The 24,319-nt window shown below is 41.7% G+C and overlaps 1 protein-coding gene across 1 annotated transcript in view; it reads right to left on the reverse strand.

Annotated features, from left to right (window-relative positions):
- col13a1 (collagen, type XIII, alpha 1) overlaps positions 1 to 17,820 on the reverse strand; it is a 50,892-nt gene extending 33,072 nt beyond the window's left edge. Inside the window, exons 1-11 of the mRNA XM_069721366.1 lie at positions 17,775 to 17,820; positions 13,550 to 13,585; positions 11,083 to 11,109; positions 6,952 to 7,002; positions 5,444 to 5,479; positions 4,534 to 4,560; positions 3,392 to 3,418; positions 1,978 to 2,004; positions 1,865 to 1,891; positions 1,430 to 1,456; positions 64 to 105 (exon numbers count right to left, since the gene is read on the reverse strand). Coding sequence (XP_069577467.1) covers positions 64 to 105; positions 1,430 to 1,456; positions 1,865 to 1,891; positions 1,978 to 2,004; positions 3,392 to 3,418; positions 4,534 to 4,560; positions 5,444 to 5,479; positions 6,952 to 7,002; positions 11,083 to 11,109; positions 13,550 to 13,585; positions 17,775 to 17,807 — 360 coding nt within the window. The 5' untranslated portion in view covers positions 17,808 to 17,820. The remainder of the gene's footprint in view (positions 1 to 63; positions 106 to 1,429; positions 1,457 to 1,864; positions 1,892 to 1,977; positions 2,005 to 3,391; positions 3,419 to 4,533; positions 4,561 to 5,443; positions 5,480 to 6,951; positions 7,003 to 11,082; positions 11,110 to 13,549; positions 13,586 to 17,774) is intronic.
- Positions 17,821 to 24,319: the final 6,499 nt, after the last annotated feature.

The following is a 24,319-nucleotide window of genomic DNA, read 5'->3' on the forward strand; positions in this document are numbered from 1 at the left end:
CCCGAGGTTGCAGAGGAAGTGGGCGAAGTCTGCAGTAAAGATGAAGTGCACGTCCAAACTTACTGTGGCCAACTGTCCGACACAGGACTGTACAATACGCCGCTTCTGTTGGAATCACCAGCACCATCAGACAGGACTTTAGGATCAGTAACTAGAACTACGTTTCCCCTCCGACACCAGTTCAACCAGCTGCACGCAGCTTGCTTACTTTTTACACAGTGTACATATTTCCACATTTTTATGAAGCAGCATAGTTTAAAGTAGAGACTGCTTTTACATTAAATCCAAAAGAGGTATTCACACTCCTTCCTGCTTACCTATGTCTAACATCTCTTTTTATTCTGTGATCAGTCAGTGATTGTAAGTCGATCAGTTGAGAGTCAAAAACACATTATTATAGAAAAATATACAGCATGTTATCAGTGTGGTAAATATAAGGAGGACTATTAATATTGTAAAAGTAGAAAAGTCTGCTGCTTTGCCTCTCACTATCTCCAGGTATCCACAACTTGAAACATACGTAAGTTTGAATGTATTAAAGTCAAGGGCTGGCAATATTAAAGTAAAATAATCAAATCAGAAAAAAAAAATCATTATCCATTTCTGTTTATGTTCGTTTAAAAGATGAAGAGCGGAGGCCTGAGAAGAGCCTTTGCTCGACGGCACGGCTCTTTGCGGCATGACTTGATGAGACCTCCCACCGAGTTATCTGCCACAAAGCTGAAACTTCAGAGCCTGACTGGAGTTTTCAGAGGAACATCCTGCACAAAACGGCCCTGCATACCAGGAAGTGGTCATTTCATTCAGCGCTCGTCATGAGCCATTAAAACAAATCATATTTTAGATATTTCAAGTTAAGAGCTAGAGTCAGGATGTTATTAGTCCAGCTTAAAGCATAAAGACTGGCACTAGCTGCTGATCTTACTGACTTTGTTCAGAAAGGGGACCTCTCTCTTAAAACTGAGCATTTTACTTCCACCAACAGAAACCCTCTAATCCCCACGGGTGTCAGTAAAGGACGAGGCCTCGAATGTGAGCAGACTGGGAGTCGACCTCCCATACAGACAGCTACGCATTCAACAGGCGTACAGCTCTTTAGAGGGGTGTGTGTGTGTGTGTGTGTGTGGGGGGGGGGGGTGCGGATGCGGGGGGGGGGGGGTTGACTACCCTGCAGACTAAAAACATCAAACTCCAAATTAACTGAAAGGTTGAATTTTGCTGAAAATGAATTCCAAAGGGAACTCTTATTCTTGGCTCTTATCACGTTGGACTGAACGCTCCAGCCGGCTGACAGGAAGCCTTGTTTTCTTTTAAACAGCCAAATCCCAGAAACGCCGACCTTCAGAACAGCAGAGCTCCACATGAATTGGTGTTTTTTTCTATTTTAACAGTAATGAGAGAGATGTAGTTCCACAATAAAGTTCCTTACCCGGTGTGTGTAGTCTCCACATATACCCTGGAGAGAACAGAGAAAAGTCCAATCAGAAATAGGTTCTACTTTCACATTAGTTTGTTATAATCAGTATAAAATCAGAGGGGACGTCCACAGATGTTAAAAATGAAAGTCTGTTTACTCTTCATGGTAAGTGCGTCTCCAAAGGAGCTTTCAGGCTGCGCTCACAGATTCAGATTTATATCACAAAGTCTGGGACACAAACTGGAAGCAGTTTGAAACACTTTGATGTTCAGTGTCTTAAGGCAAAATGCAGCCTTGAGCCTTTTAGCGTATGTTAGGAACGAAAGTCCGAACATCCCAACCTTTAACTAAATGATTCTATCGCCTCAGAAGTCCTGAGAAGCGTTTGGTCTGAAAACGCTTATAAAGTGTGTCACTATTGCCAAACTACTAGAAACCATGTCTCACCTTCTCGCCTTTGGGTCCCGGTTCCCCCTGAACAGTGACGGAACAGAAGAAGTTAGTGGTTGTATAGTTAGTTAGCAGGATATCATCTGATATTTCAGAAATCAAACACTTACTGGGATTCCTTTAACACCACGATGTCCCTGAAAGACAACAGCAACACAGAGATTGAGACATCGATCAGCAGTTTACAACAAGACTCAACTTTACTGGAAATAAATGAACATGAGAGAGAGGAAGAAACTCGTTCTGAATCCAAGGAAGGGAATGAACAGAGGCAGGAGTCTGTTGTAGTCACTCGTTAGGGAGGAAGGCTCTGAGTCTGACTTCTCTTCTTTAAGTAGATGGGTTGATGAATGATCTCAGGGAGATGACCCACTACGACACATCCAGCCCCCCCCCACCCCCCCCCCACACACACACACACTAATCCCACAAGCTCAGCAGCCGCACAGAGAAAAAAACACATTTATTCATTTACTAGACGGCACCTCAAAGCCTTCTGTTATTCCTCTCTGACATTCATCAGGAAGGATGGAGCCATTAATCCATGTTGAGCTTTACTCATGCAGCATTTAATAATACTCATAAACTTTATGTTTGCAGTGTTTGTACTTGGTCATTCTGTCATTGATTTCACTTGAACTGGACGGAGTGATCACAACATGATGGATTGAATCCTCTGATGAAGACTAGTGCTCTTCACCCCGTGGTGTGTATATGGGTGTGATGAACAGCTGAGCATCTGGTCTCTGATCTACACCCGGTAGGTCTGTCAGCCCCATCACTGCACAGGAACAATGATATGCAACAACTTTACTAAACTTCACAATATATCCAGTAACACGGTCTCTTTTATGTGAAATGAAAACCTTTTATTTTGAACCATACATGTGCAGGGCATCTACGGTATAGTTAAGGATACAGAGCGTTTATTATAAATATGACTTACTTTTGGTTCAGAAGAAAGATTCAATTCAACCAAAAGGTCTTTGACAAAACACAGACTCCAGTCTTTCACACAAACAACATGCCTTCCACACCTTAAATTAACGAACATAAGGACACACTTCTACCTGCAGTGAAACTGAACACTAAACCTGTAGAAAATGGAAATCCACCGCTTGCATTGGCTGTGTAACAGCTGAGTCAGTCAGTGAGTCATCTTCACCCAGTTTAAAAAGCTAGTTCTGCATTATCAACAGTGATTTATATTGTATGTCTAATAAAGAATCAAATGATCTGAGAACATAGAACATGTTGAAGACGCTCCGTGTTCCTCTGAAGAAGCAGACTAAAATCCCTTCATGCCCATTTCACTTCCTTTTATCAACGAACCCTGACTGAAGCTCACTGCCTCTCTGGCGGGACCTTTCTACCACTGTTGGTGTGTTACTGTGTCGGTGTAAAGTTCATGTAAGATTGCCAAAATAATATCTAAAGGTCAAAATGAGTGATTCACAGCAGTAAACGTATAATGTAATCATGTAATAATAAACTATGTTTATGAGAAATGAAAGGAATGCTTACGATGTCTCCCTTCAGTCCGTTGAGCCCCTGTGTGAACAATAAAACAATGAGAGCAGGTATTAAATAAAAAGAGTGAAAACTAATTATAAATGAGCAGAACATCTCTCCACTTTCAGATATAGAAAGAAGAGAAGGACACTAAAACAGGCTCAGTGGCTACAACTAGAAAAAGACTAAATAAATGATGACAACCAAAATAGAACATATATACGTGGTCACTGTTGGACAGATGAGGGTGAGACAGACATGCACCTCCTCCCACAATATCAAATATTCAAAGAAACAAGGTACATTTATTCTAATTACAACTCTGTTGTTTCAGATTTCAGACAACTGAATGAGCTTTAAAACTTGACTTTAAACTTTAACTCAACTGTAAAAGTCCTCTTAAGAGAAGACATGCTACAATCAGACACACACACACACACACACACACGCACGCACGCACGCACGCACTCACACACACACACACACACACACACACACGCACACACACACACACACACACACACACACACACACACACACACACTCACACTCTCACACACACACACACACACACACACACACACACACACACACACACACACACACACGCACACACACACACACACACACACACACACACACGCACACGCACGCACGCACGCACACACACACACACACACACACGCACGCACACACACACACACACACACACACACACACACACACACACACACACACACACACACACACACACACACACACACACACACACACACACACACACACACACACACACACACACACACACACACACACACACAATGCAAAAATAAATATATAACTCTTCAGCAACACTGTTCTTGAAACTTTCTTGTAAATAAATCCTTTAATTTAAATTGAGAATTGAATTAAATTTATTAAACAAATCAAAATAGAATAGAAATAGAAACACTTCCACTTATTTCTTTGGAAAACTGTTGAGACAGATTCACAGCATTTTAAAATCCACCCTATAACAGTAAGGACATTAATAGAGTGTTTTTCCACTACAGATGAAATCCGTCCAGTTTAATTATGAGCTGTGATCTGAGCGCTGAAAGAGAATTCAGTTCCTCCCTTATTTCACTTTCTGACAGGAACTTGGGGAAACTCACCGGCTTGCCATCCAACCCGATCGGACCCTGGGAGAAAAGAGGAGAAGGAGATGTTTGAGTGCACAACTGGAAAACAAATGTTCACTACAAACAGCTGGCCCATTACAACATCAGTTAAAAAACTAGCTTGGAAATAATCATGGTAAAAACATGCAAAGGTGGTTGAGAAATTCAATAATCTCGGTAAAAATAAAAAAGAGTTGCTGGTATCTCTGATTGAGGATTATGAAGATTATTATACTGCGTATCACCGGCCTCACATTGAACTCATACATTTATTTACAGCACAAAAACATTTCTTAAGTAGAATTCATGCTTCGTGGTGATACGTTTTCACCAACCGCTCAAGTTGAGAGTTTAAATCCATCCGTTGCGATAAAGAAACTAGAAACTGTAAAAGCCGGATGCTTCACACATCTTCATCATAGAAGAGCTACACAGTCAGCATCTCACATCAACATGAAACCACGTCAATAATATCCGAGTCATGGTGTTCAGTAATGGACAGAAAAGTCCATCCTTTTTTTTTCCATTTAGATATTTGGGTGAGATGTTTTCATAATTAACAAATTAGATTAGACTTTATTAATCCCACAGTTGACTGCTGGGTTAGAGGTCCGAGTTACCAACAAACTCTCATCAGTACCTTCTTCAGTCCAAGTGAATGTTCAAGATATTCCCTCAGGAGGTTCCTAAGACATCGCATGCATACACCAGTGATACACCTGAGGTCAATGTGACCTTGACTGTTGACCTCTGGTCTGGATTTTTTTTATTTTTTTTATTTTTTTATTACTTCTCACCATTAATACCAACAGCACTCCGCTTCTCAATGAATCTGAATTAATCTCTAGCTGGTACCTGACTCTCATTAACAATCAGTCTGACAGACAGCATGCTCTGGACTTACTGGAAACCCTGGAAATCCTCTTGTACCAGGTTGTCCCTGAAGAGAGATGGAAAAACAATGAGCGTGTTTGGAGAATAAATTCAGTCTGACTGAATGAGTTCTGTGCACAGAAGTTCTGATGCTGAAATAAAACACTGTTAAGGGAAAAAAAAAAAAGTGTCCTGATCCAATAAAAATGGACGACGAGGGAATGAGCTCAATGACTGTACAGGATGTCAGTAAGAATTAGGCTGAATGGGGTCTGTTGGACTTGTTCAACACATTTAATATCATCAGGAAAAGGGCTGAAGGGACAATTAAGATGGAGAGAAGACGGACCTCTACACAGAAAAACATGAATGTGACTAATGAAACAGCTTTTATGGAAGCAAAGATGGTTCCACTGAGCTTTGAAAGATTTCTGTCTTGGAACAACAAAACGTGGCTGTTTAGGTTTCATCATTTATTAAATAAACGTCGTGAAAAAACTTCAACATTTTGTTGAGAGTTCTGAAAAAATAGTTTAAAAATGTAATTAGCCATTGGAAGATGAGGTTGGAACTGATGTTCCTTTTCTTCGGGTCAAGTATTAAATATAATGCTCAAATTTGAAATGAACGTGACACCATTGGATGTGGTTGAAAGCCTTGGGAAGGTCAGGAAGAGCTCAAGGTCAAAAATCACCTTTTTTCACCTTGTAAAGCTTTAAAATCACACATGTAAAATGATGATTCAAATCCTAAAAACTCACTTGTGTTCATCAAAATAAAAAATAAAAATTCAAAGAAAAACATCCTTCAATGCCTAAAAGTAGCTCAGAAGTAACTCTTCACCTTTGCACCACTGTTGAATTCATTTATGAACCACATCTGAGGACTTATTTTAAGGTCATGAATGTTGTCTTTAACGTCAGTCTCTCTCGCTGACTGACTCGTTCTCCAAGTTGATTGACCGTGAAGGAGCAGTGGTCCTGTACAGTAGATAGTAATACCTCTAACGGATGATAGATATGTGCTCCACCACATCGGTGAGCTACTTTTTTAAAGGTATAATATGAAACTTATGAGGCCACATTGTCCAGATGACACCCGAACAGAAGAAGGAAAAGAAACATGCCTTCCCGAGAACTTCAGTTGTAAATGATTCTGGCCCGGATGACTAACACAGTCTCCAGTTGGACCCGAGTGGGACGACCTGATCCAACTGTCTCTCGCTTCCTTGTAAAACAAGCAGGACTAATGATCCAATTTATGGACTCTTTTCAGCTCCAATCCTCTTTTGCAACAGTTCTGTTTCCATACGTCTGTAATCACACTATTACTGCATGAAGCTGGTCAGGCTGGGCTTCCTTAAACCCGAGTCCAGTGTCCCACAAGCCTCGTTCAAGTTTCTCCAATTGTATTTCAGCAGTTTAATTACAGAACTGAACAGACTGAGGGTGTCTACAAAGTTCACGCTTCATTTATTGGTCAGCAGCCAGGATTCAAGATTAGAGGTTCATTAAGTTTAAGGAGAAGTGAAGCACTTACAGGAGGTCCTCTTGGTCCAATGATTGACAGACCTGGCTCACCTGGTGCTCCCTGGACAAACGGAGAGACAGGAACAAAACAAAAGATGAGATGGAGTTGGATTCCTTCCTGTTCCTGTCAGCACCAGAGATATCATGACAACACGTCAGCACATTGATGCCTTCCTATCCACTTTCTCATAATGTACAGACTGATTCTTAATGTCCTGGAAAGTAAAGCAGGTGTCACACTTAACTGGTGGTGCAGGAAGCTGTGACCATTTAAGGGGTTAGTGGGTGAACATCTGATGCTAATGAGCTAATTACTAAATGCTAACCAGCCAGGAATGAATGCTCTTCTATCACGATGTCTCCGAGCTCTTGGAGCTTGTAACGGACATAAAGTCAGCAGTTTAAAGTTTATAGTCCAGCAGAGCAGGGTTAAAGAAAGTGGGACATATTTCATAGGCTTCCTCTGTTTTCTGTTCAAGACTATTTGCTATTGATGAACTAGATTCACACGTCAACTAAAGTTTAGCTGAAGCCAAAAGGTTTGCATGGATTTGAATAGTTCATGAGCAAAAACAGATGTCTGATCATTTTGTGTAACATCCACAAACCGAATGTTCGGCAAAGTGCTAGAAATGTAAAGAAAAACTGCCCTTAATTAGCAAATATTACATTTATAAGGTCAGGCCTTACAACATGTCAGAGACACAATCTCTGAGATCCCAGCTGTCTCATCTGAAGACCAAAAGTCACCGTTGAGCCGATTTTGAGATGAAACATTTCAGCTTCCTTGAATTTTCTTGCACTAAACTAGAAATAAAATTATTTTTCAGCACTGTATTCTAGACTGAATTTGGAAAAAATAGAATTACGAAGTTATTACGACTCCAAACACCTGACGAACCGTCTTTACATTCAGATGTGGGAACTTTTCCCTCATTGTGTTAATGCACTTAAACGCCTCATGACGTAACGACCTTTCAGACTGGACACGATGTTTAATCAACAGATCGACTGGTTCAGTTCAACAATACCGTTTTTATTTTCTGCTGTATAACACAAGCTTGCAATGACTTTCCAACAGGCAACAAAAGGGTTTGTTACACACCACATACAGTATTCAGGACGTTGTAAATTCTATTCAATTCTTTTCCAGAATTTGGTTTTACATTTATAAAATCACCTTTTATTTTGTTAATTTTAAATAACAGTCAAACTGGACCTAATACCAAGATGCTACTTCATTAGCGGTGCGACCCAAACGCTGAGCAGTGCTGCAGTAGAAACGGTGGACTGCCTCTGGACTCCTGCCTCACTAAAAACTAGTTGTAGTTTATTTGAAGTGTGTGTGAAGCCTTTCTGACCCTCTCAGCCCAACGACACAAACTACCGGCACATCGAGGCTTTCCAGCTCTCCCTGATTAGTTTCACTCCTCCTGAGAGGAAATCCGAGGACATGGTCATAATCATCCATCGAGGACATGGTCATAATCATCCATCGAGGACATGGTCATAATCATCCATCGAGGACATGGTCATAATCATCCATCGAGGACATGGTCATAATCATCCATCGAGGACAGTGTTTTGTTTCTTCTTCTCCCCTTGTTGGTGTCAGATGTATCATCACTCAGGGGTAAGAAAGCAGATAATGATGGAACATGATGGATCGTGACATGTGAGGCAGTTTTCAGTTCCTTCATTGGTTTTGTAGTTTTAGTAAACGTGAGGAAGTACAGATGCACTTGTGCGCAGATTGAAATACAGTGAACCCTCGTTTTTCGCGAGGGTTACGTTCCAAATAGAAACCGTGATAGGCAAAATCCGTGAAGTAGTAACCTTTATTTTACAATTGAAATAGATAGAACTGGACATTAAATATATCTACGTTACATATAGTCGTAATGTGATTTCAATGCACGAAGCAGCGAGACCATGAAAGGTGAACCGCGTTATAGCGAGGGTTCACTGTACTTTGGTTACGAGAGGTAAAGGTCATAAAATAACTTTAGAGTCTCAACTCCAAGCAGGACCCTCGCAAAGAAAATACGAAACAACTGCTGTGGGATCACCTGCAGTCAATACTATGTAGGTCTCATTTCCTTCCAAATTAAAACATCTCAAGTCCATAAAGAATTCAACGCTGTTTTTTTTTCTCAACACATCCATCATGTGTCTGTTTTTCCTCTCAGTCGGCTCCGTTCGCCCCAAACAGCTCAAAACTCCCATAAACCCACAGAAGCCATTTGTTTGACGTGTGCTGTGTTGTTCTCTCTGTCTTCCTTCCAACAGATGATTTAACCACAGGTCCTGATCACAATCTATTATATTATAATTAATAATATCATTTATAAGTATATTATAATAGATTGCCTGCCTAGAAAGATAAAGGCCAATAGATGATTTTGGATGTGGATGTGTAGAGCGATCACTGTTGTGTGCTTCTGAGCTTCCTGTTGTGGTGGTCAGGGAACTATTTCTGTTCTCTCAAGTCCGTCTGAGGCTGAAAGTACTTTTGCGTTGGCAGACAGACATTAAATACCACATTTGTTTCTGTGGTATGACTTCTGGTGCGACACGTCATGAATCACATTGATGAGAACAAAACAGAAACTCTCCTTTGGCTTCGATGCAGGTAATAGATTGAGACATTATGATTGCTTTTGCAAATGTGGAGGGTCAGTTATGAAGAGGGTTCAAATCCAGCATACGATATTTACAACATGTTGAGGTGAAAAGGGAGACATGAAGCAGACAGAAACTCACAGCTTGGTTTTGTCAATGAAATAATGTGACTGCAGAGTTAAGAAGTTGCGATAACTACACAAACCAGTAAAAACACTTTTAAGGGCGGCTGTTGTTCCAAAGATCAATTTTTTTTTTTTTTAGTTTATCTGAATCCGTTCCACAAACATTCAGAAAATATGAGAGGAAACTTGAAGGCGTGTGCTGTGGGATTCTGTCGGTGGACCAAGAGAGTGAACAAGACATCACACACTGCAACGAACGGACTATTAATCCGTCTTTCTTTCTTTTTAATTCAATCATTTGTCATGAACTGGAGGAGCTCATGATGTGGAACAGGTCACCGCTGCACTTTGGTGCTCCTCATAAAACATTCAAAACATTTCACTCAGTCAAATCTTCACCTCGACCTCATGAATATGCACAAGAACAAAGTCGAGATTAAAACGAGTATAAAATAGTATAAATAGTGATCAAAACCTCCACCAGATATCTTAAATTTTCCTTTGGAGCCTCGATGTGTAAAACTCAATGGACATCTATTTATCTTCACTGATGAACCGACTGACACTCAGCAAACTGCAACAGAAATCACACACTTCACATTACACTGATGTTACACTGAGGGAAAGCACTTTTGATTTTTATGTTCCTGCACTGTTGACACTGGCAGATTTATAACATGTTTACCATCTCTGTTGACACACGTTTACAGTTCATGAAGCCAAGCCGGAGAAACCGGAGCCTCCAGTAAAATTCATCTCACATGTTACGTTCACCTGGAGGCCAATATCAGTCTTGTTCTCATATTTATGACAATTTTAACATGACAGACAACCAGGATTTAACTCCTGTCAATGCAGCAGTAACAACATTTATGTATCACAACAGAACTCGATTCACTCCTGCTTCTCTTGGAGAATCTGCTCACGTCCTCTCCAGGGGCCTATAAATGTCTCCCACTTTCTTTTGGGAGTCTTAAATTTGAACTTTCAGATGCTTATGAGACAAATCGATCCTATTTTGTTTCCCAGTGTACAGAATGAAGGTAATCCAACCAGGGTGGGAAACCATTTACAGAATTTGACCCTCGCGCTGTTTAAAAGTACAGACCCGAACCTCCGGTGTAAATCACATGCTACCTGCACACGCAACACAACACAGTAACCGCAGACACAACCACCCACAGTGTCACATCTGAGCAATGTCTTCAAACGACAGACGCTTCCATTTTTCTCGAACTCATTATAGTTTCCCTCATCCGAGCAGCTGGGTTGACAACAGATGACAAAGTAAAAAAGGGCACCAAACCAAGGCCAGAAACTTTAAAGATCAGGCTGCAGTTTCCTTTAACTGGTTCTATATAACCACATTTCTTATGTGACCATCCTAAACTTACCTTCTCCCCTGCTTGTCCTTTTAAGCCCTGGGATCAGTCACAGCAGACACAGTCGCATGCAAGTGTAAAAGGAGGAGAGAGACAAAAGAGAGAGGAACCAGTGTTAGAGACATGGAGAGGGTTTGGGGCATGCAGCATCCTCAGGACTAGTGACGGGGGTGGTGGTGAAAGAGCTACAGGGAGCTACTGAACAGGCTGAATGGAGCTAAGTGGAAGCTAAACGCCTCAGTGGGCTGCACAGGAAGTGCTGGTCAGATTGCAAGACAAATATTATCGGAAGAATTCGAAGTAAAACTATTCATGTCATAATTGTTGTTAACTTTTTGATATTCACTCTTTTCTTGTGTGTATCGAATGCAATGCTTTATATGCTTTCAAGGAGAGACTGTCCAACTGCACAATTCATCACCATAATAGAACAAATACATGCACAACAAAACGAGTTCTCTTTCCTACAAGCAGTCTGATGGCTGTTTAGAAGTTGTCTGATAAGAAACATAGAGGAATGTAACATTTATTGAGTCGTGGCACACATGGCCAAATATTATTATTAATATTGTAATGACAGGATTCTGGTGAATTATATTCTGACTCTGAATAAATGCAGGGTCTTTTATATTCAGAGAACCTGGGCGTATCTGCTTTTCTACCTCCAGTAAGAAAGGAATAAGACCCTGAAACATGTCTAGATGGAGGAAGAGCTGAGCCGGACGTGCTCTTCCTGTCAGCTCCAGTTCCCCGTCAGCTTCAGTTCCCCGTCAGCTTCAATTCCCCGTCAGCTTCAGTTCCCCGTCAGTTTCAGTTCCCCGTCAGCTCCAGTTCCCCGTCAGTTTCAGTTCCCCGTCAGCTTCAGTTCCCCGTCAGCTCCAGTTCCCCGTCAGCTTCAGTTCCCCGTCAGCTTCAGTTCCCCGTCAGTTTCAGTTCCCCGTCAGCTTCAGTTCCCCGTCAGTTTCAGTTCCCCGTCAGCTCCAGTTCCCCGTCAGCTTCAGTTCCCCGTCAGCTCCAGTTCCCCGTCAGTTTCAGTTCCCCGTCAGCTTCAGTTCCCCGTCAGTTTCAGTTCCCCGTCAGCTCCAGTTCCCCGTCAGCTCCAGTTCCCCGTCAGCTCCAGTTCCCCGTCAGTTTCAGTTCCCCGTCAGCTTCAGTTCCCCGTCAGTTTCAGTTCCCCGTCAGCTCCAGTTCCCCGTCAGCTCCAGTTCCCCGTCAGCTCCAGTTCCCCGTCAGTTTCAGTTCCCCGTCAGCTCCAGTTCCCCGTCAGCTTCAGTTCCCCGTCAGCTTCAGTTCCCCGTCAGTTTCAGTTCCCCGTCAGTTTCAGTTCCCCGTCAGCTCCAGTTCCCCGTCAGCTCCAGTTCCCCGTCAGCTTCAGTTCCCCGTCAGCTTCAGTTCCCCGTCAGTTTCAGTTCCCCGTCAGTTTCAGTTCCCCGTCAGCTCCAGTTCCCCGTCAGCTCCAGTTCCCCGTCAACTCCAGTTCCCCGTCAGTTTCAGTTCTCCGTCAGCTCCAGTTCTCCGTCAGCTCCAGTTCCCTGTCAGCTTCAGTTCCCTGTCAGCCGCGTTCACAGGCCACTGAGGAAGGTATCTACATGGAGCTCAGCTTAATGATGCAGCAGTGCTGGAGGATCTGACCACTAAGATCCTGGAGCTGACTAGAAATACTGCAACAAGAAGACCAGGAACTTCCTGTCTGCTGCAGCTCTCCGGGAAGAGGGAAGTGTCTGCTTTTCTAGGCAGATCCATGAATGTCTTCACCAGAGTTAAATATTGGAGGAATGTGTTCAGGGTTTAGCGTGAGACAGAAAAAGTGACCCTGCTCCCTAACTCAAGCACACTAAAACCTTAAAGGGGACCTATGATGCTCATTTTCACTCATTTCTTATATTGTAGGACTCCAAAGTGAAGCTGTCATTGATTCACACTTAAAAAAAAGAGTCCTTATTGGTTATTTACTGTCCCTTCATGCATTCCCTCAGCCGAGCCAGGACATGACTGGAGGATTACTAACATCATTTCTCAGTCTTTATTGGAAATGAAAACTTCTCAGATCCCTCCGTAGCCGACATGTTCGAGTCCATATCCAATCAAAAGCCCTCTCCAGGCTCATTGCTTCATTGCTGTAGACGTCCTGAATCATTTTTAGGGTCTCTGTAGATGATTTCCAGAGTTTGACATAAAGTTGCCCCCTCTGATCATGTCCACACAGAAACCGCGGTGCGGGCGTTATTAATTCAGCTACTGATGATGATGAATTCATAAAGTATTTATAAATAACTGAAGTGAGCTGAGAAGTAACTGAAGCAAAGTAAGGTCAGGCTGTGCTGAATGACTGCAGCTGAATCTAATTTAAACTGTTAGATATATAATATATTGTACTATTAATAAGCTGCACATGTAATAGTGGAAATAATTACATTTCATATTTGTGTTGTAATACCACTTGAATGTAACCACTACTGTTGATCTTGAGGTCACTCACCATTCTCCCAGGAATTCCCACACTTCCTTTGCCACCCTATTGACCAATGATAATTCAGAAGGAACAGGGGTCAATGACATCATTAGATAAAGATTAAAGGGATACCGTGATGTTCAGTCTTATAGGCTCTCTGTTATTTACAAGTCACTGATCTCATATCGTATCTGATCTCATCTCATTAAACTGGATTTAATGAGAATCAAATTCCATCCTATAAGAATCGTAGTTGTTACACATCAGTAATACAATTTCTTATCCCTGTTAGAGTGGATGATTGAAGTGAATGTTGCTCCATCTGGAAAAGAGAAGCTTATAGAGGTCATTCAGAGCTTCTAAAGGCCCTGATGTCATGGTATCCCTTTAAGGAATAGAGTCCATGGTGTTAGTCAGCTCAGTGTGTTAATCCTGCCGTGCTGGATGAGACCAGAGAAGCATTCCATGATACAGTGATAGAAAAACAACTACTTACATGCAGTCATGCCCAACACAAGATGCCCGATACCCAGACAGACCTGGAGCCATGTAGCTGATGTAGGATTTCAATATGAACACTCCATCATGCACCTTAATTCACACTATCCAAACAACTATGAAGTCCTTTCTAAAGTCTTTTAATGCACCCCACACTGCTCTCAGCAGCTCCTCCCGCAGAAAAGTTGTTGTTAATTTATTCAACATTGATTAAATAAAAGGCTGCACTGTATTATTTAGATCTGGAGGGCCTTGGATGTTGACGGCTGCATCACGTTAAGCCCAAAGCAAAGAGTGCAAACGCCTTCTACTTCTGAAAATCTGCAGATATCTGAAATCCAAACCAACCACAAATAAACAAGGGAAATAGGCGTCGGGTAGTTGGGATCTGGACTTCCCCTCAATCATTACCCACTGCTTTACCCTCTGTACCCTCCTCAACCTGGACAGCACTGCTCAACACAGCAGTGTTGATAATGATCCCAACTCAAGGGATTCATTCATATTCACTACTATTAAGAAAACTAGAAAGTACGATTTTCATTTATGCAAAGCCTCATTGGTATTATGAAAATAAAAGAGATATGTCAGATACAAAGCCTATATCACACATCCTCATATATCATGAAACTTTAATGAAATCCTTAAGTAAGTTCATTTTAATGTCCTTCATCGTCATACAAGTACACAGCTGAAAATGTCATTCCTAAGAGAGCCAAGGTGATACCACCCCAGATAAGAAAGAAACTAAAATGAAATAGTAAAAACCTAACATAATCATAAAAAAGGAAATAATAGATAGAACTATTAAAAACCACAAACAGAACTGCATCAGTAAAATGCAGCAACTGTGATATAAAAACCTGTCGAATATAATATAAACAGAAGCCAGTTTAACATTGTACATTGAACAAAAAGGAGGTGCAGTGGTGCTGAAGGACTGAATAAATACAGCAAGCAGTGTAATGTAAATAAGATATATGATTGGACCAGATAAATACAGAGTGCAGTGATATATAAGCCTGACCAGTATCCACAGTGGTGATCACTGCAGAGTGTAACTGTGGTGCAAATCGACTGGTGAGATGACCACTGCAGGAGCAGAGGGGTGCAGTCCAGGTGACTGGTTTATGTACGAGGTGGGAAGGGGGTTGGGGAGGGGTCAGCATGTGACGTAGGAAGGTGAGGGGGCAGCTTGGAGGAAGAAGCTCTTAAATATCCTCACAGGGCTCGTTGTGAAACAAGAAAGAAGCCAACGAACTGCGTGGCGACGAGGGATGCTTCACTATGGAGGAGGCTTCGTATGGAAGAGGTCCTGGATGGAGGGCAGACAAACTGGTCTTCTCTCATCCTGGCGGTAGGCTGGCTCTCTTCAGTCCCTGCAGGAAGTGGAGCCGTTGTTGTGCTTCTTGGTGTTCTTGTGTTTCTGACCTGCTCCACCGTGGAGCTGCTGGTGAACACTGAAGAGTCGTCAGCGAGTCAACAACCACGTCTTGTTTTGTCTGCATTGAGAGAAAGGTCGTTGTCATGGCACCAGTTCAGCAGTCGTTCCAGCTGCTCGCTGTATGATGCTTCATCATCGTTCCTGGAGGCCCACTGCTGTCGTGTCGTCAGCAAACTTCATGATGTGGTTGGATTCCAACTTGGCAGAACAGCCGTGGGTGAGCGGCGTGAAGAGGAGTGGGCTGAGCACGCCGCCTTGTGGGGCGCCGACGCTCAGCGTGATGCTGCCTGATGGTCTTCCACCGAGGCGCACTGCCGCAGTGCTTCTGTCAGGAAGTCCAGACTCCAACAGAGGCAGGTGTCAAGACCCAGCAGGGGGGGGTTTCCTGACCAGTTTCTGTGGGATGACTGAATTTGATGCTGAAAATAAGTCGATCAACAGCATTCTGACAGAAGTGTCATTTGTGTCCAGATGAGATAGGGCTGAGTGGACGGTGCAAAAAATGGCCTGGTGAGTGGAGAGGTTGGGACAGGATGCCCACTGGAGAAGGTCCAGGGAGGTCGGCAGGGCAGGTTTGAAGTGTCTCATCATAATGGAGGTCAGTGCCACAGGACGGAAGTCATCGAGAAACAAAGGGATGAATATCTGTGTCCCAATTGAGAAACCACTTCTGAATGTCAAACATCTAAAAATCTAATTTCACATAATTGCGGTTGTGAACGTGATTATTTGCACTTACAACAAAATAAAACCTTCTCTATTTATCCATGTGAAGAATTGAGTGTTTTGTGAAACCTCATCCAGTTTATTGACAGAAACCTGATCGCTGCAGGACTGTTGCTCTTGTTGTACTTTCCAAATATGTTTCTAAGAGTCAGACAGGCTGCTTGTAAAGACTTACAATAAACACACACACACTAATAGACATGCCCGCATGTATACACTTGCCTTGTAATACCCAACACTTTCAAGTGGTTTTTAGAGTTGTTGCGATCTCGGTAGTCTCGTATTCGCTGGTGTCACACCACACACACATGCAAGCACACACATCCTCACAAATACATAACCAAAAGAATTTAAGCCAATTATATGTCACGGTGTCTTTGAGATAGTGATGATGATTCTCCACCTGGTTTTACATTTAAACTTGCCACATCGGTTGTTAGGCTTCGTATTGACTCATGTTCAACAACTAACATCATACAATGAATACAATCAGTGATCAGATGTGTCTTATATTATTTAAAGATGGTTTCCTGATGATTTATAACTGAAATCCTACAAAACTCAAACATAGTCCAAAAACTCTTTGGCTCCACATAATGACTGAAAATAAATAAATGACTGTACCCATGTGACCTACATAACTCCACCCATACTAGCTGAATATCACCTGTACACCCACAATAAATATGACTCTAATTCCATTCATAAATATAACTTCAATTATCCATCTCTTATTTAAATGTTTTGACTGATTTCATTCATTTTTTTTAAACCAAATGAATTGTTGTTTCAAACATTGATTACAAGAGACCCCGTTCATCCCACCATGCTTAGGGTGGTTTCTCCAGGCACTGGTGCAGTATGGATACTAGGAAGAGTGTTTGAACAGCTCTGCAGTGGAAGCAGATATTTCATGTTAGCTTTTATTAATAATGAGTAAATAATTCATTCTTAAATTGCATGTGCATTGCCAGGATTAGTGGGACCTGTAGCAACACTGCACACGGGTCCACCTGCAGGTGGAGAAATATAGAAGTTCTGTGTGTCGGTAGGGTGAGGAGGGAAATATGTTTATGGTCCATTGAAATAGCATCTAGTTAGTTATGACATTCATGTCACATTCCAGATCAACCACATAAGGAAAATATTGCTTCCTAATTTCCATATGATAAAGGTCTCCTTTCCAAAAAACACATCCTCCCACTGTCAATCAAAGACTGGTCATAATTTCATTCCGGGTTTAATCAACCACAAGTCTCCTCTTTGGACTCTGGTGAAAGAGCCAAACTTTGGACTATTCTCCACTCAAGACTCTTTTATGGACCCGTTTCACAAGTGAGATCAGAACCAAAAGTGGTATTAGTGTGTCAGGTCAGATACTGGAGAGTGCTAGGTCAACATAAAGTGGAACTCAGGTATGGAGATAAAACAGAAGCCAAATGAAGCTGTATTAGAAACAGGGATTCAGGTTTAGTTCAAACAAACCAGAGGATCTGGAACAATCCAGCTAACAGCTCATAGTGTAGAAATAGAAACTGATAAGATATCAAAGCAATAAGAAATCAAATGTACTGTTGTACTTACATGTCTGAAGTTTCTCAAATGACATATGATCATAGGAAAAATAATAGTTCAACTGATTGTAATTCCATGTTGAGTATATCCGATCTCGTTAGTGGTCTATAACCAACCCGTTGATAGGAGTATATCTGATCTCATTAGTGGTCTATAACCAACCCGTTGATAGGAGTATATCTGATCTCATTAGTGGTCTATAACCAACCCGTTGATAGGAGTATATCTGATCTCATTAGTGGTCTATAACCAACCCGTTGATGGGAGGTAAAGTGCAGAGAGTTCAGTTTCAGTGCAACCTTTCCTTATAAATACATTACAACTAATTTGCATATGTAAAATTGTTTTATAGGGAACACACAAGTGTTTCAGTTTTCAGCCCATTAAATCTGGTAACTGACAATTTATGGTGCATAATAACTCATTTCTGCTGACTTAAGAGTCTGTTACTTTAAAGAGACTGTGAGGGGAGCAAAAATAAATTTGATGAGCCCAAATTAACTTTGATTTATATGATTAAACACACACTCTGACACAGGCATCCTTTTCAAGGTCAGGTAATAAAGCAGGCCACCTTTAAGAGCCTTTTCATGCCAGAAGCTATTGTGAGTTAAGGGGCAGCGTATTCCCAATCACATTTGGAATTAATGTACCACAAACCAGTTGGCTCACAGAATACCTGAGGCTTTTAGGGCTCCTGAAATGAGGGAGGGTGGGGGGGTCACCTGGTGTGTAATCTAACAACCTATAGTTTTCCCTGTAAGTAAAAGTAAGCTGCAGCAACACCACATTTTAATAAAATAAAGTCAGCTACAAGCTAATGGGAAAACTACTGGAGCTCATTTCCATCAACAAACAACTGTTGATCATGTTGATAATCGACCAAACCTGAGTATGTTTCACACTGTTTCTAGAACACTGGGAGTTTCCCACCCCTCTGACCTGAAGCAGTATCACTGAATACCTCTGTGCCCTCCCTGCCACACCCTTACAATCTGAAAACCTTTACAATCTTGCCTACTTTTTGCAGGTGACAGCTGCAATATGGTAGAATTTATTTTCAAATTATGGCAACCTACCCACATTTTTGAATACTTGCAGTTTTTTGTTTTTTTTAAATGTTGCAGAGCTACAATCTGATTCAAAAAATGACAACAACCACTCATAGGAGAAGAGTCAGACAGATCAATATTCAAGTGACAATTATTTACACATGCAAATTCTGCACAGAGACACACAGAGACACACAAAGACACAAGTTAAAAAGACAGTTACCGGAAAGCCTGCTCGTCCAGGAGGACCCTGAAAAAGGGTGAGAGAAAATTGGTACAAAACAGAAAGAGTAAATTTTAAAGATACAGTCCACATAATGAAAGAAAGCTGCACTGAACCAGGCCAGAATACAACGTGTACGATAGACTCAAGGTCGTTACTATTTCGTATGAAGACGTTTTATTTTGGCCTTTTTTAGCTCAGTGACAGCACCCTACTGATGCAGTAACATGCTTCTTCAAAAACAGACATTCAGTGAATTATTGTAACATGAGTTTTTCTGAATGTAAAAGAACAAACGGTGGTCACCAAGAAGACTCATGCAAAGGTTGGTTTCAGGAGAATGCATGCTGAAAATCCTCATGTTTCTGCATAACAAACATAATGCATAACTTCAAACTGGCCTCACCCCTACTTCATATAACAATACATAAGCATGGTTGCTTCCACCCAAAACACATTACAGGAAGCTAGAATACAATGGCTTCCACTATGGTCCTGTACTAAGAACAAGAAGGAACACAGTATACAAATTCAAGTGTGTTTTGTTTTCAGGGCTGGAACTCAAATTAAAGGACTGAACTGTAATTGGCTGGAAGTCACAACAGGAACTCTTTACATTTTCCAAAGAGCTGCTGAGGCACTGACATTTCTCTGAATGATAATTGCCTGCTCTTGAATTCTGGCCTGTCATCATTATTCCTCCACGAGGACTCCAGTGAGAGTGCTGCACTTTCCAGTGTACCTCTGTCTGTGTGTGTGTGTGTGTGTGTGTGTGTGTGTGTGTGTGTGTGTGTGTGTGTGTGTGTGTGTGTGTGTGTGTGTGTGTGTGTGTGTGTGTGTGTGTGTGTGTGTGTGTGTGTGTGTGTGTGTGTGTGTGTGTGTGTGTGTGTGTGTGTGTGTGTGTGTGTGTGTGTGTGTGTGTGTGTGTGTGACCGCTGTCGGAATGGGGGGAAGTCATTGTTTTCACATTAGTAATCCGATATGAAAGAAACTCGAACATGTATCTGAGTTTATTGGATCATGTTCAATGACTGACAATAAACATGTATGAAATGCTTTTGTTAGGAATTATATTATATTAATATTATTGAGTGTTTTCAAAGGTACATTGTAAAAAATACCATATAAAATAAAGGGATACACCACCAAAAATCAAAACGGAGGTACTTTACTTTTGTAGAGGACAGCAGCTGCAGTCAGATATTTAATGCAGAAGATTGTCCATCAGAACATCTTAAACCACCTCTCAATCAGAATCTACTTTAAACAGGAACTTGGCAGAAGTTGAGGAGGTAAAAGTGTGAAAGGCAACCATGGCAGCTCTATATTTGAGGCACGTTTGCAAATAGACAATCCTTGATTGCTAAAGTCCTGTGTTCTCCAATGAATGCAAACTCAGCAGTTCCTCCATGTTTGTTTATTGTCTGGTTAGATTCAGTCTAATGGTCATTTCATCAGTACAGCATGAGTCCTGTCAGACACTCCACCATGTCAATGAATTAAACTCAACACTTCCTCCGCATTTTTGATATTAATAATCATTTAACATGAAAAAACATTAAGAGATGATGAGTGCTGCTGATTTAGATTAGCATTAATCAGGAGTAGAGCTAAACTGACTGGATTAAACTATATTTCCATTAAAACAACTTCAGATGGGCACCATAAAGGTAGTCAAATGAGCACCAGGCTTTGTTTTCCTGATAAAACTTTTAAAAACCAGCAAACCAAACCAGATCTGAGCACGACGCAGACATCCGTGGTCGGGAGTTCTCGTTACGTGATCATCTTTGTTTCCGGTATAAAACCATCCACTGAGGCCACACAACCACATGTTCACAACCTCATTGGCGATGCAAAGCAGGCACAATGCACACAAGATGTCGAATGCCATCACAGGGATCTTGTTTTCATGGAAAACTATGAATGCCTACCAGGCAACAGCGAATTGTGTGTTATATGGATAATAATGTAAAAATGGGTTTTGGACTACATATTTTACTGGATTGGATATCGTGGACTTTGCTGACTGCAGCCTTAACGAGTATCTGTAATTATAGTTTGCAGAAACTATGAGTGTTTGGAGGATACTGATGGGTCAGCAGAAAAGGGTTTCAGAAGTTTCAGGCCTGCAAATGGTGAATGTTTGCTTTTCAGTGAGGTGTTCTCTTAATGTTGTTCTGGGGTGGATTTGACTTGTGTCTGGTTCTGATGCAGCTTTGTAATGTCTCCATCTTTTTCTGAGTTTGATTAATATAATATAAATGTGTTTGATGTGTGTACGCTGTAAACAAATAATCATGAAACAGAAACTGAGTTTAAAACAGTTGCTATACCAAATTCAACAGTATACTCTTATTTAAAATATAGGTGTGAATTTACAATACATCACAGTTTTGAAGTGACAGATGGATGTTAACCAAACTGTGATGTTGGAGGGACACTTTTAGTCCATGACAGTTCGGAATGGGATTTTTCTTCTGTTCACTAACAGAAGCAAATAAAGGAATGATTACAGAGCTATAAAGCTCTATTTCTCCACTCAGCAAATTAACTTGATGAAGGTTATTAACTTTTAAACCTTTATTTTCTGCATTAACTTGCTTGTTTATTGCCAAACCCTTGGACAACTTAACTCATTCCGTAGGAACAGTAAAAAGGTTATAGCTATGTGTTGGTCATTTGAATTAAGTTAATAATCAAAACCACAATTCTCTCGCTTGTGTGTCTTTTTTCATTGTGTCTCAATTTCATGCTGTACTCGTCCAAGTGAAGGAAAGTCCTGAGGACTCTGTCAGCCTGGCTGGTACTCTGCTAGTGACATATGCACTATTTCAGGCTGGGCAGCACATGTAGGTGTGTAGCCGCGTGCTGAGTGTGAACATGCTGCACGTAGGTGCCTTCCCCTTTGCCAGTAGGTCTTCAGAAGCTGTGTGCAAAGGGCAAAGGTCATTCAATGATGGAAGGAACCCTTCACTTGAATTTCACAGTAACCCTCCAACATATGGCTCCCATTTGGTAAAGTGCTGCTGAATGAATAAGAGGGCAGGGAAGGGGGGTCGTAGACTGCATGTACACTGGGTCTATGGTCTCCTGGTATATTTGGTCCTTGTACACGTGGTCTATGGTCTCCTGGTATATTTAGTCCTTGTACACGTGGTCTATGGTCTCCTGGTATATTTAGTCCTTGTACACGTGGTCTATGGTCTCCTGGTATATTTGGTCCTTGTACACGTGGTCTATGGTCTCCTGGTATATTTGGTCCTTGTACACGTGGTCTATGGTCTCCTGGTATATTTGGTCCTTGTACACGTGGTCTATGGATTCCTGGTATATTTGGTCCTTGTACACGTGGTCTATGGTCTCCTGGTATATTTGGTCCTTGTACACGTGGTCTATGGTCTCCTGGTATATTTGGTCCTTGTACACGTGGTCTATGGTCTCCTGGTATATTTGGTCCTTGTACACTGGGTCTATGGTCTCCTGGTATATTTGGTCCTTGTACACAGGGTCTATGGTCCCCTGGTATATTTGGTCCTTGTACACTGGGTCTATGGTCTCCTGGTATATTTGGTCCTTGTACACGGGGTCTATGGTCCCCTGGTATATTTGGTCCTTGTACACGGGGTCTATGGTCTCCTGGTATATTTGGTCCTTGTACACGTGGTCTATGGTCTCCTGGTATATTTGGTCCTTGTACACGGGGTCTATGGTCTCCTGGTATATTTGGTCCTTGTACACGTGGTCTATGGTCTCCTGGTATATTTGGTCCTTGTACACGTGGTCTATGGTCTCCTGGTATATTTGGTCCTTGTACACGTGGTCTATGGTCTCCTGGTATATTTGGTCCTTGTACACGTGGTCTATGGTCTCTTGGTATATTTGGTCCTTGTACACGTGGTCTATGGATTCCTGGTATATTTGGTCCTTGTACACGTGGTCTATGGTCTCCTGGTATATTTGGTCCTTGTACACGTGGTCTATGGTCTCCTGGTATATTTGGTCCTTGTACACGTGGTCTATGGTCTCCTGGTATATTTGGTCCTTGTACACGGGGTCTATGGTCCCCTGGTATATTTGGTCCTTGTACACGGGGTCTATGGTCCCCTGGTATATTTGGTCCTTGTACACGGGGTCTATGGTCTCCTGGTATATTTGGTCCTTGTACACAGGGTCTATGGTCCCCTGGTATATTTGGTCCTTGTACACGTGGTCTATGGTCCCCTGGTATATTTGGTCCTTGTACACGTGGTCTATGGTCTCCTGGTATATTTGGTCCTTGTACACGTGGTCTATGGTCTCCTGGTATATTTGGTCCTTGTACACGGGGTACACGTGGTCTATGGTTCCTGGTATATTTGGTCCTTGTACACGTGGTTATGGTCCTTGTACACTGGGTCTATGGTCTCCTGGTATATTTGGTCCTTGTACACAGTATATTTGGTCTATGGTCCCCTGGTATATTTGGTCCTTGTACACGGGGGTCTATGGTCTCCTGGTATATTTGGTCCTTGTACACTATGGGGGGTCTATGGTCTGGTATATGGTCTGGTATATTTGGTCCTTGTGGTCCCTGGTATATTTACACGGGGTCTATGGTCCCCTGGTATATTTGGTCCTTGTACACGGGGTCTATGGTCTCCTGGTATATTTGGTCCTTGTACACGTGGTCTATGGTCTCCTGGTATATTTGGTCCTTGTACACGGGGTCTATGGTCTGAAGAAGCTAACTAGTGTTACCTTATGACTGAACACACACACACAAAACCCCATTATTTGTCAGTGATTAGGGTTACTGTATTTTGTTTAGCTAAACTGAATATTTGTTTCAAATGAATTTCATAATTTTTGCTTCTCTGTTTTGAGAAACGAAACACTTGCCAGTTGTGGTTGCATTATGTAAAACTGAAGCAAGAAAAAGGCACCGGTCAAACCATTATTTAAGGATTCATGGTAGTTTAAGTTTGACAATAAAATTCATTAATTTCAGTAAAATTGGTGCTATCATGGATTCTATCATGGAAGTGAAGTCATTTCAAACACTGCTTCTTTGGTAAACCTTGACTTGAGAATGTGTACTTATTGACCAAGTGCAAACCACCTTGACAGTGCTAATCTCTGGAAGAATAGTACCACATAATTGTTGACTACGCTGCAAAGTTGTATTCAATAATGCTGGGTTTGTATATAAATTTGAGCAAAAAGAAAAGAATGGGGGCTACAAAGGGTAAAACTATCAAAACAAATTAGTTTTCTTTTCCAGTATGAGACAGATGGCT

The sequence above is a fragment of the Brachyistius frenatus genome, unplaced genomic scaffold (assembly GCF_029030835.1).
Source record: "Brachyistius frenatus isolate BFR_SWC_R1_liver_20210118 unplaced genomic scaffold, ASM2903083v1 Contig_262, whole genome shotgun sequence".
Classification (NCBI taxonomy): domain Eukaryota; kingdom Metazoa; phylum Chordata; class Actinopteri; family Embiotocidae; genus Brachyistius; species Brachyistius frenatus.